Source organism: Chenopodium album, chromosome 6 (genome assembly GCF_948465745.1).
Source record: "Chenopodium album chromosome 6, dcCheAlbu1.1, whole genome shotgun sequence".
Taxonomy (NCBI): domain Eukaryota; kingdom Viridiplantae; phylum Streptophyta; class Magnoliopsida; order Caryophyllales; family Amaranthaceae; genus Chenopodium; species Chenopodium album.
The window spans coordinates 2,124,695-2,142,249 of record NC_137839.1 but is presented as its reverse complement, the minus strand read 5'-3'; the positions used below and the strand labels follow the sequence as shown (position 1 = coordinate 2,142,249).

The following is a 17,555-nucleotide window of genomic DNA, read 5'->3' as shown; positions in this document are numbered from 1 at the left end:
ACGTTTTTTGAGAAATTTTGGAAGTTTCGGGTAGAGCTCTCAATTCGGTAACGGGTCATGTTTGGGTCGGTAAGAGTGGGTCGGGTCAACTCGGGTCGGGTCAATTCGGATTAATTCTATAACCTATGCGGGTCGGGTTAGAGTTGGGTCATGCTTGAGTCAGGCACGTCGGGTCATACTTCTTATCGAGTTTGGGTCGGGTTACATTCGGATCGGGTGAACAACAGGTCGGGTTTAATTCGGGTTTTCACTTGTTAAAACCGGTTAGGGTAATTCTCGGGTTCGAGTCGGGTTCGGTTAAAGTTAATAATTGGCGGGTTAGAATCAGGTTGGGTCATTCTCGGGTTTGATTCGGGTTCGGTTTAAATCAATAATTTGCAGGTTATAATCAGGTCGGGTCATTTCAAGTCGGGTTCGGTTCAAGTCAATAATTTGGGGGTTATAATCAGGTTGAGTCATTTCCAAGTCGGGTCATTCTCGGAGTCAAGTCGGGTTATGTTCAAGTCAATAATTTACAGGTAACAATCAGGTTGGGTCATTTGCAAGTCAGGTCATATTCGGGTTCAACTAAATATAATTAGATAATTATCATTTTTATCAAGCTAATTATTTTCTTTGACTATAATATATATGGCAATATACTAGGGAACTATAGTCTATAATTTAGGAAGATAATTATCTACTTTGACCATACAACAAATATATACTATATTTAACTCTTAAATTTGAGGATTATGCTCCTTTCTTTTGCTCGCCTGGACCGACTTGGTCTCCCTAGACAAAATGCTTTGATCAACAATAATAAGGTGGTCTAAATTGCATTTAAGGTGATTCGAAATCGGGTCAGGAACAATATGGGTTGAATTTAGGTAAAGTCAATAACAAGTCGTGTTAATTTCGAGTCGGGTTAGTAACAGATCGGGTTGAATTTTTGGGTCAAGTAAGTAATAGGTCTGGTAAAATTAGGGTCGTGTCAATAATAAGTCGGGTTGAATTTAGGTCAGGTCAATAACAAGTCGGGTTGATTTCGGGTTAGGTTTGTAACAGGTTTTGACGTGTTAAAAAGGGTTTGGGTCAATTTCGATTCAAGTCGGGTTCGGTTCAGGTCAATAATTTACGGGTTACATTCGGATTGGGTCATCTCCATGTCAGTTCATGTTCGGGTTCGGGACTCACATACTCGGGTCAACTCGGGTCTAAGGTTGGTTTCAGGTCGAGTCAGGTCAGGTCGGGTTTGGGTCACCATTTTTTCGGAATCAGACGGGTCAGTTGATAATCGGATTTAAGTCGATATTTCGAGTCGGGTCAATTTTTGACAGCTCTAGGTGAAACACAGCATTAGACTTAACCACACCATTGTTTCTGTAAAATGTGAAAATTTAAGTCAGATTGGACTATAATATGGGATAAAGTTTATCGTATTAGAATTGCAGTTTCTGAAATTCACTTTTGTACCATGGTTCTACAACTAAAATATACCCAAACAGCCTGACCGGATGCAAGTAAGTGGGTGAAGTTAAGGGAAATTAAGGACTCCAAGCCTTATCAATCTCGAATTTGATTTATTCAGCTGAAGCTCTGTAACTTGAAATAGAATAGAATTCTTGTCCTGCGTCAATGAGCTCATACAAAAGAGTGAAAATTAGCTGTGCAGCTGAAATTCAAAATTGGAGAATCATTTTGGCTGCAAAAAACAACTCTGTGTAAATTACTTAGAATATCTCTCAATGGTCTAATATTTAGTACAGGCTTACACATTTCCATTAACATGCCAAAAACACCACAATCACGCAACCAGAGTAGAAAATTGGAGCAGCCTTCTCTCCCCATGAAGTAAATAACTAACTGGTAAAAGTGAGGGGGGAGGACTAAGCGTCGTAGGTAACTATTTCTTTGATTCAATCAATGCTCTATGATTTCTCTCTAGAAGCCCTATGGGTTACAATTGAGTGACCTAAGACTTCCCTACTCTATAAATATGCAACAAGGAATGGAAGAAGAAGTTACTGCCATGGATTCCTTTTCACAGTGCTGCTTCTTTTTGAGCTAGCTGAGCTTGTTTTCTGACAAAAGCAAGAATACCGTTAGTGAGAACTAAATATTGGTTGGCCAGCAAGGTAAAAAGAAAGTAATGGTTGAATGAAATTACCGATTTTGATTTCTTGATCTTTCCTCTTAATCTGTTCTTTGGAGGCTTCAATTTATAAATCCTTACCATCCAGTGATGAGATGTAAATGCCTAGAGGACACAAAAAATACCCAGACAACATCCTCAGTTTTGAAGGATTGGACAATCAGAAATAATCGATAATATGGCCAGAAAAATCTGTTTTTATTGTATAATTCTTAATCTGTTTCTATTATGTAGCTTTTGTGGTTATGCGAGGGGGTAAGGGGCTATTTGGTACCCTAGTCACTGAATTACAGTAGTCCATAATATATACGATGTACAATAGCATAAGATTACAGTACCTCCTCAAAATGAGTAAGCTTGAAATGCTTCTTTCCAATTTCAGTCCTCCTAACTCTGTCATATCCTTTTCCATCTGTTTCTACAAATCTGAATCAGGCAAAATAAGTTTTAAGATTGTAGAAATGATATAGAAAAGGTTAGAGGCAACAGAGATATCAGAAAATTATTCCATATCAACTTCACCCTAACCTGTAGTATGAAAGCTTGTACATTAAACTATTAAGCATCGTTGGTGTTGCCTGAGAGTCAATCCGATACTGACCATCTCTCTGTACAGCAGCACAATTTATATATTTAGCGAGATGAGAAATGTTAATGACAAAAAAAGTAAGCAACAGCGAACAATAGAGCATCTGCATCTTACTCAGATAACAAGGATGGATGAATTACCCAAAAAGAGAGATCATCGTATAGAAGACAATATAGAGTTAAAGACTAGCTAGGTTAAACTTACTAATTGCTAGAAGTAATGTAAAGTTCTTACCAGATAATCAGGTTCCTTAATATGAGGAAATACACCACCTCCTATTCGAACCATCCACAAGAATTTATTGATATCGTCACTGGGGTAGCCCACAAGACCTATGCACAATAAAATCTCACTTCTACGTCCCACATTCTATTTTCAATGACCGAAAAAATATCATTAAAGAAACAGCAGTAAGTGGCAAACTAACCTCCAAATACAACGAGGACATATTTAACATCCAGAGAGTTATAAATTTCCCATGCTGCCTTTTCTGGAGAAGACATAGCTGTTCCAACGGTGGCAATGTGAGTATTATTCCAGGTGTTATTATCAACAATGACAGTACGGTTGGCCATGGCTGTTGTTTGGTATCCATAGTCCCACCAAGATGCCACCTGCAGAGAAATTTTTGTTAGGATTTTGTTTCTTCTAACAATTGGAATCCAAGATATGATATAATTTACATACTTCCCTCGTTAAATATTAATCAACTACAGAAGAGGAGGGATCATACATATGAGCAAACACAATCTCACAAATTTTGCTAACAAAATTCATGAAGTCTTCCAAGCACTACTGCAATCAATTTGAAACGTGTGAATAACAAACAATTGGTTGTGAATAATTGAGGGGTCGATAAGGATATGTCTATTAGGATTTTATCCCCATATCTAGAAAATGTACATGGGATTATTGAAATAACTAAAATACAGCAATGAATGGCCTCTCTTATATTTTAGTGATTACCAGCATTTGATTCAGATAAAAGACATTTGCATAAACTACTATTCATCTTCCACCAAAGGCTGACAAACTACTTGGAATATGTATGATGTAGGTTTCTAAGATAGTATTGTTTTGATCAAAGCTTAAAGTTATGAAGTAATAGACCACAGGAAGCTGATAAGAGACCATAAATCAATAACATCAGTATACCAAACTTTAACAAGCACATGCAAAAGATCAAACCAAATATCACATAGATCATATATGTTATAATAATTGAATTCCTTTCCATACAACACGAGTTTACAAGTGTAGAAGATGAAGGTAAAATCATAGTGATCAAAGATCATATGGATACAATACACCACTCACTTTATCATCCACCTCAGTGTTGTGGCTTAACCAAGCATATGCCTCCCTGAAATCATCAAAAACATGCAGACCATCATGTGTATGAGATGTCAAAACAATAGATGGCGCCGAGTATGCCTCTGCTGCTGCCCAAACACAGTGTACCTACAAAGCACTCAAACATTTAATCAGCAATACACTAGACCAACCCAAACAGATCAAAACAAAACAGAAAGATGCTGGAGAATGGGTAAAAATAATCATGATAAAGTCATCAGAGGTTGGTAAACGGAATAAAACTGAAATGCAATGCAGCAGATGCATCCATGACCATATGAGCCCATTTTTAAATTCCACAAACCTATTTGCAATGTCTGGTTCAGAATACAAAAGAATTTCATGCTAAACATCTCTCGTTCTGGAGACTCTCTAAAAAATTGCCTAAAAGCTAAAGCTAAACTCCCTAAATAAAAATTTACTGTAAGTTATGTGATGTGTTAAACTAATTTTCAGTTTTTCACAGCCACCAAAAAGTAATCAATAATTTTTATTATGGCAAGAGTTAGGGGAAAAGAAATAAGGTTCCTTTTATTAAGAATTCACTTGGATGGAAGGGTAATGATGAAACCCAAAATATAAGATTACCAAATGTGTCATTAATTTAGGTAATGAAGTCAGTGACACAAGTTGCAAACATATTTTCTGGCAGTAAAAAGAATTGTGATGAAGGTGCAGATGATAATCAATAGCATGGATAAGGAAAGTAACCATACCACATAAAAACCACCCAGCAAGACAGTTAAGAACAAGGCAATTAGAGATGCTTCAAAGGGTAAAACAAGAAGCCTTCTCCCAACACGGGACCTCACGGGAGCCCTCTCAGGAACTTCCTTTTCTTTTTCCTTTTCCTTTTCCTTCTTCTTTCCCTTTTTCGAAGGCCGCTCTTTTATGGCATCTTCATTTTTATCAGTTTTTGCCACAATTTTTTGTATCTCAGCATTGCCAGAACTCACTTCTCCTGCCTTGACAGTTAACACAAAACAATTAAGTTTAGCCTGCAGATGAATAAAAAGTAATTCAAATGGTTTGAATGTTTTAAAATTCTCATAGCCACCTCATCAGGGGGAGTTTCTAACAATGAGGGCAACTGAAATTTGATAGACCGAGCAAAAACATCAAAAGCTTCCGACAGAGCAATTCCAGACATTATGCACGCTGCCGGAGCAAGTACTAGCATAAGCCGCACCTATATCCAGATAAAAAATGTGAGCAATCAGGGATTAAACACAATTACCAATGAAAAAGCAGAGTCAAACTTCTTGCTAATTTTCTCACCATAACACCTGAAAAGTATACTGACATCACAATGTAGAGGACTACAAACGAGCTTGCATCAGACAGTGGTGAAAAACAAGCCTACAAGAAACATAGACCATTACAGAAAAGTGGATGATTTCACAATGATGAGTGAGAGAGAGAGCTAAAGGGGATCACTAAGAATTAACTGCAGAAAAAAAATAATACAAATACAACTTACGATAATTCCAGCGGGAACCAAGAATGCCAATACATTGATGTCCATGAAGTATGATGGCCATGTAGGCGGTTGATGTTCACTAACACTAGCAATGATCGGTATGTATTTGCTTGCGTAAGTTCTGTAGTATTCCGCCCAACCCCCAAGAACAAAGCAAAAACAGAAGGAATGTCATAATCAGCATTCATAACCAGAAAACTTAGAGAGAAGAAGCATTAAGTGAACAACTGTCTATGCTCAGAAGAAAATCTGGACTCCATTAAATGGAAACATCACAACATTAAAAAGCAATAGGCCATATTTGAGAGTGTCCAATATCTAAATACTTCATATGACATGTGGGTTCCACAGGTCATATATACTTCTTGTGATGTATATATTACCAATCATAAACGACAAATGATCATCCATAGAGCCATCATATGACAAGTATGTGGCCAATGTGGGTACAGGTTCATTCTATTATACGAGGAGAAGTGATAGAGCCATCATCCTAAGAGAATGATCATGCATAGATATGACTGACAAGAGTTAGTTCTCCACACTAAAAAAGACTTCAGACTTATGGAGGATTTAAAAGTGAAAAGATTTTTTATGGAAAGCTTCCTGATTTAATCCCTTGGGTGTATATATTACCAATCATAAAAGACAAAGGGTTTCCCTCCCTCCACTCCAGCAGTCTAGCATGTATAACTACCACACCATTAGGGGTTCAAGCTTCAGTGCAGACGTCATGTTAAAAGTTCAGCAGGAATAAGGCACTTTTTTAATATACAGGTTCAAGGATGGAGGAAAAGAGAAGAAGAATGTATCCCACAAATTAGTCCAAAATATCCTAAATCCATTATTATCCTTTTCATATTTAGGATGAAGAAACACGTCAAGAAAAGATACTCAATTTACCTACACACTCCTTTTTTTCATCCTTGTTTAGAACCTCTCTTTCTTTTATTTTTTTTTCCTTCACTAGCCCCCATTTAATTAATATTTTCTTCAGTTATTGGCTAATTACACAAACCATAACAAAAAGGTAGCAGAGAGAAAAACATCTGCATATAATGTTCAAGGAACTATCAGTTAAACTATAAAAGAATATAGCAGGGATAGTTGCATACGGATCAAGGAGACTAAGACTTCGCCCACTCCATCCCATCGTTGGGCTAGAAGCCACGAGCGCAATAAGTATAGCTGCTACAGCAAAACAAACTGCCCTGAAACAGCAAATAAACTTGTTCAATCAGTTAAAAGATAAAACAAAATAGCATAACGGGTTGAAAGTTTTATTAAAATGGGAAAAATATGCGTTACTTGGTACAATGACACCATCTGCGGGGCTTCCGTGTTACAGATGCAGGATGATGAGTGGAAAAGTATACTACTACTTGGTCATTAGAACATGCAAGGTTGTCACTAGCAATTTAGCACGTATTACATGTTGATACTAAAATAACTACCAGCTAATCTGTTCGTGTATATGAAGTGGTGGTTTGGTTTTCAAGTAATTACAGTGATGGGTAAACAAAGCTAAACAGGTCTACTCACTCTTTTACAACAAGCTTGACAAGTAGTTCAATCAATGCCAAGAAACGTTTTTTTTATTCAACAGTAAAGCTTGATCTTCCTGGGTAGCGCACAGGCCAAAGCTCCTACTGAATACATGAGGCGGGCCAACCCCCAAGAATACCCAATTTAATGCTGGCCAACTCCCTAAAATACCAGAGTTAAGGCTTAGTTGTTCCTAGAGAATATCGTGGTTGCTAGTGGTATATAAACTTATAATCATGGAATCGACTCGATCAACAGATTCTAAATTATAATTTCATAACTCTAGCCAATTCTCATTTGAGGCAGAACTGATCTACTAATTCTCTAATTCCAGTTGGTAAGAGGGATCTTGAACTAAGAAATAGACTCAAGAAGCTTAAAAAAAGGGTATATAATGATTATAATCGGATTCATTGAGGGGTTCCCTAGCTAGAGAGGGAGGAAAAATACACAAAGCAAGAACACCAGCAATTCAGCATGAATTTTTCGTGATTCAATCTAGAAGATTATGAAAAAAGAGGGTAATGGTTTCCCCTTAAGAAACCAACTAAAAAGAATTAACATAGCAGAGCTGAAACTTTATTGTGTCAGATCCCCTCTTTTCTGTGACTAAAACAAGTGTTCAAGGAAGCTCATAATTTAAGTTTATAACTTGGTGAACATAACAAGAAGCATAAAAAAAAAAAAAAAAGGATTGCTTACAGGCCACCAGTTACTACAAGAGTTACAGCAACTTTGAACATCTGAGGAGAAAGGATTCCCTTGATGTAATACACAAGTGCGACCACATGGATAATAATGAACACCTGCAGTCATCTTTCATGAATCAGACATCCCAAAAGAAAGTGGAGGCATGAGTCTAGAAGACTGGTTTTCTATGATAAATAAGCCTATGAATAACATCTCAACCCATACAGTCATACATATCAATTTTTTTTACCACTTCATACAATAATCTTAGATAATTGATGATTGATGCGTATGCATTAGAAATTATTGATAGCAAGAAATATCCTAGTTTCAACTTCATAGGAAATTAGGAACAATAATGCTTAATACTCAACCACTTAATGTCCTGTTTAGGTGAGACCTGTACTGAATTTGCATACAACTCAAACATCTCACATCCTGCTTAGGTGAGACCTGTACTAGGCGATATTGTCTTTTTTTTTTCTCCAATACCAAACTATATTAATAGTTATTCTAATTGACTGCTGTAGGTAGTACTTAGTTGTGCAATTTTCTTCATAGTTGGCAGTTCAAACTAAACGCGTCACAAGATAGAGCCTTGGGGTAGTTGCCTAGTTGGGTTCTGACTTCTGAGTAAGTCCTCACCTGCCCAACCATTATTCAAGTGGGTTCGACACAGGGGGAGTTTGTCAACATCGATAGGCAAAAGGAAGTCCCCAAAAATATAAACGAAAACCATATCACTTTCTGAAAGAAATAATTCATATAAACATCTGCTAATTGCTTGAAGTAATTATAGACCTGATGGAACTTCACTTGGTATGCTGTGCTGTATACCAGAAAAAGAAACAACAGAATAAGCATCAATATAAAGCTTACCAAAAATGATGCAAAATGTTCTGATGTCAAGACGGCATTGAAACCAACAACAGGAACCAATGCAGCTAACAATGTGCCCAACACAACCTGTATTCATGATGATTCAAACAACCAATTTAATCTAAAATAATACACACGAACAAAATTTAAGATAAAAAATGCAACATCAACCAAATGACTCAAAAGAGGCTCCCATCTTAATGAATTAAAGGGGTTAAATATACACAGCCTTAAAGGCTATTTCTAACTCACCCTTACTATGATATTAACAAGAATCTGCTACTTCACAACAAATTAAAAGCGCAGTCCTTTAAATAAGCTATTTTAATTAAGTTCATTTCATGGTCAAAATGTAGAGAATCATTTGCTCTGTTGGAGATGGACTTAAATTTAGACAGTAAGGAAATCTAATAAAATGGTTTTAGAGTATAAACTGATTGGCTTGGTTGATATGCTACTTGATGCTAAAAGAAAATTCAAGTTCTTCTCAGTTGTTTGTCACATGATTTGTGCAAAATAAATTATTTATGCAATTTTACAAGAACAACAAATAAAGAGTAATTAAATGCAAGTATACAGACAGAAACACAGTATGAACAAAACAAATGTCAGTCTATTAGCAAAGAAATGTAAATAGATAGAAGCAGCCTTCCTTATCCGTACAATGATGTTACAAGTCTTTTTCTTTCTACTCAAGTACCTTCTTCAATTCTCAGCAGGACCATAATAATACTTCATACAAAATCAACATTATTTCTTTTCACACAAAACAGAATAAAAAATTCAGCACATCATTCCATCAGAAAACAGTTGCAAACTGGCAACTTTTAAACTTTGCAAGTTAAACTGTAGGTATTACATAAACAAAAGCAACAATGTTAGAGATGCTTACCAGAGGAGCATATGCAATATACAGTCTGTTAGAATATCGACCAGTAACAATGCAAAGGAGCACGTGCATGGGAATAAGATTAATTATGAAGGTGTATCCTCCCCACGAGCAAACCTAAAGAAACAGAGTATAACTTACATCAAAGAGCTCGATTGAAAAAATAAACGATCAAGACAGGTCACAGGAAACCTACCATATAGAAGTATGCTATGGCATTCAAAGTTGCATAAAACAGAGAGCCGGTGTTCAAAGTCTGCACTCAAAAAGTTGGCCAATGTTAACCCAATAATAAAAAAATAAAAAATAAAAAATAAACATACAGAGATTGCCAAGCTAGATGAGTTTGAAGCCTTAACTAATTAAAGAAGAGAAAACCAGATAGAATTAAAAAAAAAAAAATCACGAGCAGAAGTTGGGCTCAAAACTTACTTTGACATAAAGATAGAAGGTAAAAATCAATGCAAAAATAGCTACGGCTTCATTGTCATAGCTGCCAGCCACAGATCGAGATATATAGGATGGAACCTGCAAAAGAACAGAGTGAATAAGGATTTAACAGAAACAGAAGTAGCAATGAAAAAACAACAATTGAAATTCATCATATGCTTGGACATGTGTAAGGCACAAAGAAACTTAGGAATAGTTAAACAAATATACATTTCATACAGGACAATGCAGCCTCGAGCTAAACCTGTACCTTTCTGTTCTGGGTTTTCTAGGCTAGAAACTATAATTCATTTTTTGGTTACGAGTAATTGAATAAATCAACATAAGATGAACAAGGGTTTCCTCTATATTTCTACACATTACCTACTTAAAACTCTGCCCTTAAGAAATGAAAAGAATGTATCCAATTCTTCCAGTAGTCTGAGCTAGAATTCCTGATTTCAAAGAAGTAAATTGTCTGAACTCTTAACAAAGACAGGGTATTCTAAAAGTTTTAATTCCTGGGAGCAACTTTATGTTGAAACCTACCTTTTGAGTTTTGAAGACTAAAACATTGTAGTTCCAATCAGTCTTACTTAGCAAAATTGACATAAAAATATAGTAGTTCCAATCAGTCTAATCGATAAAGAAACCAGGTGAAAAGAACAAAGCCTTAGAGTCTCTCTTTCAGACACCTATGGTTTCACGAAGTTTTCTCAAAACATAAAAACATAAAGAATTCATAAGTGCTGATTACAAATCAATAACAGAAAAATATATATTTTCACCAAAATGGTTTCTCAATGTATAAATCAAGAGGGGCCTATGCCATTTACATATTCATAGTTCATTGCATTGTCCTAAGCAATTCTGAATTTGGTTATACCAATATTGGGTTCACCTTTTTGAGAATTTGAAGAAAGTTTCCCATTACCAACTAAGCAAAATTAGGAACATTGAACAAAAACATGAACTTTCAAAAAAAATAAAGAAATAACAGTTGCTTTATGAATTTTATGCATATTAAGAGTCCGTATGTTGGAGCTATTCAAATTCCTTAAACAAAATCAAATGGTGAACAACATACTAATATGCACATAAGAATGATACAAGTATGCTAATTAGTTTCAGAAAAATGTACAAAAATAAGAAAGCAATAGATGAAGTAGATATAATTGCCATATGAAAAAAAATTAGACATAAAAATCCTAGGCTTACCATGCCCAATAGTAATGCAGCTGTTAAACCTGCACCCGGGCCCTTCACTTCCTGAAATATCACATTATTCAATGTTAACCAGTTAAATAAATAAAAAGGTCCTCTCACTTATATTAGGGTAGAAGGAGGAGGCACAACAGTATATATATTAGTTAAGGATAATAAAAAAAAACTGACCTTTGTGAGAAAATAGGTAGCCCATGATGCAAAAGCAGAAAATACTGGTGCAGTGAACACACAGACAGTCTCCACAGACAAAGGGATGTTCACAGAATGCAGCAACCTATCAACACAAAACAATGTTATTTCCTTTTCTCTCAGGTCAAGAACTAAAAAAAAATTACTAGAAAAGGAAATAGTAGAATATAAACAGAGATTACATGAATCAGTGAAGCACACAATAAGACACAGACCAGAGTTGGGAAAAATCAGTTTGATTAAAGTATGGAAAACTTACCACCACATGGTACCTGCCGTCAGTGTTAATCCAGGATAAACGGTTCCACCAATCACACGACCCAGTGGGTACCTGAAAAGGGGATAATCACATTAAATATTTTAAAACATCCAGTACAAATCCAAAAGGAAAAGGCAACTAAATAAATGAATTAATATATATTGGTTAGCCAATTGTAACAGCAATTACCAGGTTCTATCGTCAAACCAGTTCCAAAAGTCATATATGCCATTCTTTGTGAGAAACTGAAAATTTTCCATTCATTGACAGTGTAAGACATCAGCTTTCAGCCATTCACAATATCACATACAATAAAAGATTGTAAAGAAAAAGGACACTATATGAGAGGTCTAGAGCATATTGATTAACAAACAAGGTGTAGACTACAGTGATATTGCACTACCTTAGACAAAAAAGGTTAAGTTGATAGAACTGAAATGCATTATCAGAAAATGAACTATCCTTTGACAATTAGATTCACACTCTCCCATTCTGCTTTCATTCAATTGAATAAATCAGTGATCATTATCAATTAAAACATTGTCCCATCTCCTCATGCTTTTCATAAACATATGATTAGTTAATTTCTCACAACCCACAAACAACACAAAGGTTTTAATAACTTAAAATAAATGAGCAACCACAGGTAAAAAAAGTCGCTAAGATATATAAGCCAAGTACCCCCAAAGTCAAATCTAACATATTGGAATTAAATAAAATGTACAAATAACAACAAAACAAAATTCATATATAGCACTATATGTCTGTATATAAGTGTCCACATAATAGATTTCAAGAGAGACAAATGCTCTTCTACTCAATAAAACATTTAAAGTTCACAAATTATAAAACTGTTGGATATTTTATTTGTCATTGTTATAGTCCTTCCAAAATGTAAGTTTGTAGGTTGCTGAGACTTGGAACAATTAAGTATATCATGTCATACATATTTCTAACCTCAGTTAATGAGTCTTTCATCACACACACTGGAGCTTTGCAGTTTAGATCGAATCCTTTACTTCATTGCTTCGGTTAACAGGGGAGCTTGGCAAATATCACGACCAGAGAAACAAAGATTGTGTATTAACTAAAACTTAAGTTGAATTATGATAAATTATAAATTAACTTATAGCTCCTCCAGTGACTATTTAGATATCTTATCAACTAAATCTGTAATTTGACAGCTAAGACTCTGTTTTGTTCTAGCTTACTTTGTCTGAAATTAAATTAATAGAACTTATCTGAATATATATGAGCTTATCTTTAACTTTTCAGAACTTATCGTCAACTTACCTAAACTTATAGTATCTTGAGTTCTTGACAGAACTTATATTATTAACCTGTAGCAGCACTAACTTATTTTGTTTAAACTAAACTTATTTGAACTTAGTTTATCTAATATAAGTCAAAATAAGTTATAATAAGTTAAAACAAATGGACCTTTAAGATAGTAATCAATATGAGCAAGACCTAAAAGTTTATCTATAGAGGATATCATGATATTCCTGAGAGCACTAAAGCTTGGCAGCCAATTTGTATTTCAAATAACCTATACTAGTCAAGAAAAAAAAAGGTAGACAAATAACGTCCGCCCTAAAAGCAACTACAGCAACAAAATCTGCTGCAGAGCAAGATGATGAGGAATTCAGTATCCACATTGATAACATGAAGAATCTCAGTCATGTAAGCACTTAGAATAATAGTTTCTGTAAAGGCTCAACCCTCAGCAAGAAAGAATCACAATTTAGCATTACTAATGCCTAGCTTCCACCAAGGCATTACTATTAACCTATTAGTCGCGTAAATGCATAATACGGAGTACAATTTTTAATTGCTATCAGCGGTAAATCTGGTCATCTAGTCTAGTAACCTAACTTGCAAAATTCAGCATTGATTAAAACACAATTTGTATAATTACTACAGCCTTATTCCCACTAATCATCTCAATAAAATGTCAAATACTCCCTGAACTGATATATTTTAGAAGCACGCATGCATTATACACTTCCTAATAGCTATCTGCGAAAAATCGAGCAACGAATGACCTAAATTGCATAATTTAAGCCTCTTCAATGATTCATTGAGCTTATAAATGCATAAACCAAGAGAGATTCAACAAGTCGCATATCCAATTCAAAAAATACCACTAAAAAAATGTCAGAAATCTACAAAAACATTAAAATGCCATGAAAATCAACACAAAAGAAAGATAAAAAACCTGAGTAACTCGATAATTGAAATAAGGATCAAACTCATGAATGACGCTTTCATATTTGATAACCTGCAATACACATAAACACATTATACCAAATTGCATTTGAGATTAACATAGAATGAAATTAAACCAGAAATTACCAAATCTATGATTGAAAAAAAGCGAATTAGAATGACCTAAATTATGGATTAGATCTAAATAGAGGAAGAAGAAATTACAGAGAAAAGACGGATCGAGAAAGCGAGAACTCCGATCAAGATGAGGATGAAGACAGCAAGCACATTTCCGAAGGCGTTTCGTAGAGAAGATCCATTGGCGGTTTCAGTGTCCGCCATTGGAGAGAGGAGTGAAGGTCGAGAGAGGGATTTTGCGCAGGGGTTTTGGGTGACTCACTACAGACTAGTAGTTGATGATTTTCATCGGAAGACTCGATGAGTAGACTTCAAGACCTCCAAATAAAACCCCAAATAAGGCCGGTTCACTTCACGTTAAAAAAAATAAATAAAAATTACCGTACACAAAATTATCACATCTCGTCATAAATAACTATTATGGATCAATAAGAATATGACAAATGGCATAAGAACACAAAGTTAACAAAAATTAGTGTGTGTTCCGGGCGATGCCCCGCCCAAATTGCTAGTTTGTACTTCTTTAACTTGATAATTATGTTAAAGTGTTGTATAGCTAGTGTGTGATTTGGGCGTTGTCCCGGACGTTACGGTTTTTTTTTACTACATATGTATTTATTTTCTAATCTTGTGAAAAATAAATAAATTAAATAAACTCTAATTTAAAAGGAATATATAATGTTAAATATGCGAAATTTAAAACACAAATAAAAGTTGGTGGAGATGGTAAGTGTATAGCACTTATTTGTGTGATGTTGAGGGTTATTAAAAAATAAAATTGTTTAAAGGGAAAAAAATACTCCGTATACACCCCCGAAAAAAAAAAAAAAAAACTAATTCGTTTATATTTGCCCCGATTTGAATTTTTTGTTCACTTTCTGCGCTGCTCTCTCTCCTCCATTGAAGCGGGCTCTGTATTCTTCGTTTTCCTCCTCCATTGGTGCAGCTTCCAACGTAAGATATTTCTTTTAATCATTGAATATTTTTCAATATTTAGGGCTTATTTCCGCACTTCGGTTAATTTAATTGTCGGTATAGTTTTATTAGGGTTCGGATTATTCAACTTTTTTAGGTTATAAATACTTTTATTTTTGGAAAGAATTTAGGTTATAAATACTCGAACACTTTAACGAGCATACATTGATAATTAAGTCATATTTTCTTTTATAATTTGGTGATTCTGATTCATTCATATTTTCTTTTATAATTCGGTGTTTCATTCATTAGATTGATTATCTTTCGTTTTTGTTGATTGGCAGTGAATTTCTTGGAATCTAGACATAAATCTGAAGTTTTCTGGAGTTTTTTCTTTGTTTGATTGATTGATTGAAAAATGCCGCCATACGATCACACTAATGATCCGTGGTTCAAGAACCGATTTAGTGCTCAAGAGGGTGAAAAGGTTTTGGCTGATAAGGGATATAATGTGCCTCCCTATTTAAATCGGGCCGGGTTTAAACCTCGAAAACCCGAAGATTTTGGTGATGGTGGGGCGTTCCCTGAGATTTATGTTGTTCAATATCCTTTGGGAATGGGAATGGGCAAGGATAAGACACCAATTTGTAGGATATTGCCTGTTACTGTGGATAGTAAAGGGAATGTGGCATTTGATAATGTAGTGAAGCAGAATGAAAATGCGTCGAAAATTGTTTATTCGCAATATAGGGATCTTGTGCCGAAAATTTTGAGGGGGGAGGAGTCTGATTCGAAGGAAGAATTGGAAGAGCTGCAAAAGGAGATTGAAGAGACTACTGAAGCTACTAAAGCTGCGATTGAGAGGATAGTTAGTGTGAGGTTGAGTGCTGCTCAGCCCAAGAATGTGCCTAAGCATTCATCTGATTCGAAATTTATTAAGTATAAGCCGTTGCAGCAAGCTCAGGCTTTTAATTCTGGTGCGAAAGAGAGAGTTATTAGGTTGGTAGAGATGCCGGTGGACCCTCTTGAACCTCCCAAGTTCAAGCATAAGAGGGTTCCTAGGGCCTCGGGGTCACCTCCTGTGACGGTCATGCATTCACCACCTCGTCCTGTGACTGTGAAAGATCAGCAGGATTGGAAGATTCCACCTTGCATTTCGAACTGGAAGAATCCTAAGGGGTTTGCCATTCCATTGGATAAGCGGCTTGCAGCTGATGGAAGGGGTCTTCAAGATGTTCAGATCAGTGACGATTTTTCAAAGCTTACTGAATCCCTATATGTTGCAGAGGAGAAGGCGAGAGAAGCTTTGGCAATGAGATCAAAGGTGCTAAAGGAGATGAAGATGAAGGAAAATGAAAAGAGGGAGCTGGAGTACTGTGCTTTGGCTGCTAAAGCACGTTCTGAGAGGAGTAGTATTGCAGCTCCTGTGGCTGCACCTGCTAGAAATATGGATATGGATGAGGATGACATGAGATCTGATTATGTTGGTAGAGGAGATAGAGAAGTTACAAGGGAGGCAAAAGAGGAGAGGGAAGCGAGGTTGGGGCGTGATAAAATTCGTGAGGAGAGGCGACAAGAGAGGGAGAGGGAGAGAAGGTTGGAGGCCAAAGATGCTGCTACGGGAAAGAGGAGTAAGATTACAAGAGATAGGGATCGTGATATTAGTGAGAAGGTTGCTCTTGGTATGGCGTCTGTTGGGTCTGGAAGAGGTGAAGTCATGTATGATCAGCGATTGTTCAACCAAGAGAAGGGGATGGAATCTGGTTTTGCTGCTGATGACCAGTACAATGTATATGACAAAGGCTTATTCACCGCCCAAGCTACACTTTCCACTCTATACCAGCCGAAGAAAGATATGGATAATGACATGTATGGCGGAGCTGATGAACAGCTTGAGAAGATTAGGAACACCAAGAGGTTCAAACCCGACAAGGGATTCACTGGAACTGCAGAGAAGAGTAATAAGAGAGAGAGGCCTGTTGAGTTTGAGCAAGTTGCTGAGAAGGCTGATTTATTCGGTTTGGATCAGTTTTTCACTGAAGTGAAGAAGGGTAAGAAAGCCATGGAAATTGGTGGGGGAGGTACAATGAAAGCAAGCGCTGGGTCTACACGAAAAGGCTATGATGGTGGCTTCAAGAGGAGCAGGATTGACTTTGACAAGGGGTGTAAATTCTGCATTTGTATATTTTTTTTTTCTATTAGCTGATCCTGTTAAAAGTCACTTTGTTAATTGTGTTTGTGTTCATTTTAGAGCACTTAAAGGTATATTTTAAGAAGCTAAAAGTTAATCTAGAAAACTTTCGTAGCTTTGTCTTTCGTTAGCAATAGCGATGTGATCACCCACAAGCTTATCGCTGTGAAAGAAGCCACTTAATAAATACCTTTGTGTTATGACTGTTATTAGTCTGAGTGATAAAGCAGTGCTGGATGCTTAAGCTAGAGCTCGAAGGTGTGCATAAAGGTAGATCTTGTACTCGAGTTTCTTTATGTTGCTGAAGTTCTCTAAATGTTGCTGAAAGGTAGATCTTTGGGTTTTGATTATTACAGGCCGTGCTGAGGTTGATTTTGGGAACAATCATTTGATTGTTTTTTTTTGTGATGCTATTGTTGGTGCTAGGCCTTGTAAATTCT

At 36.0% G+C, this 17,555-nt stretch overlaps 1 protein-coding gene and 1 pseudogene across 2 annotated transcripts; one reads left to right on the top strand and one right to left on the bottom strand.

Moving 5' to 3' along the window:
- Nucleotides 1-1,685: 1,685 nt before the first annotated feature.
- Nucleotides 1,686-14,316, bottom strand: LOC145635542 (dolichyl-diphosphooligosaccharide--protein glycosyltransferase subunit STT3A). The gene is made up of 23 exons (XM_081686848.1): nt 14,097-14,316; nt 13,882-13,944; nt 11,853-11,908; nt 11,664-11,735; nt 11,384-11,489; nt 11,207-11,257; nt 9,992-10,087; nt 9,756-9,815; nt 9,563-9,676; nt 8,671-8,757; nt 7,804-7,907; nt 6,672-6,767; nt 5,557-5,677; nt 5,355-5,435; nt 5,134-5,265; nt 4,793-5,041; nt 4,041-4,184; nt 3,151-3,337; nt 2,958-3,055; nt 2,663-2,742; nt 2,473-2,560; nt 2,150-2,239; nt 1,686-2,063 (listed from the first exon to the last, which is right to left on the bottom strand). The coding sequence occupies exons 1-23, from the start codon at nt 14,211-14,213 to the stop codon at nt 2,004-2,006; spliced, it is 2,352 nt and encodes a 783-aa protein (XP_081542974.1). The 5' UTR covers nt 14,214-14,316; the 3' UTR covers nt 1,686-2,003.
- Nucleotides 14,317-14,822: 506 nt separating this feature from the next.
- LOC145634242 (SNW/SKI-interacting protein A pseudogene) lies at nt 14,823-17,260 on the top strand (annotated as a pseudogene). The gene is made up of 2 exons (XR_014113386.1): nt 14,823-14,963; nt 15,269-17,260. The product of XR_014113386.1 is annotated as an SNW/SKI-interacting protein A pseudogene (transcript).
- The last annotated feature ends 295 nt before the right edge of the window (nt 17,261-17,555 follow it).

Excerpts from the sequence above, each read along its gene's own strand:
- LOC145635542 (XM_081686848.1), bottom strand. The coding sequence starts at position 14,213 with ATGGCGGACACTGAAACCGCCAATGGATCTTCTCTACGAAACGCCTTC. Across the intron at positions 9,677-9,755 it reads CCATAGCATACTTCTATATG|GTTTGCTCGTGGGGAGGATA; the intron begins GTAGGTTTCCTG and ends CTGTTTCTTTAG. Across the intron at positions 5,042-5,133 it reads TAGAAACTCCCCCTGATGAG|GCAGGAGAAGTGAGTTCTGG; the intron begins GTGGCTATGAGA and ends TTAACTGTCAAG.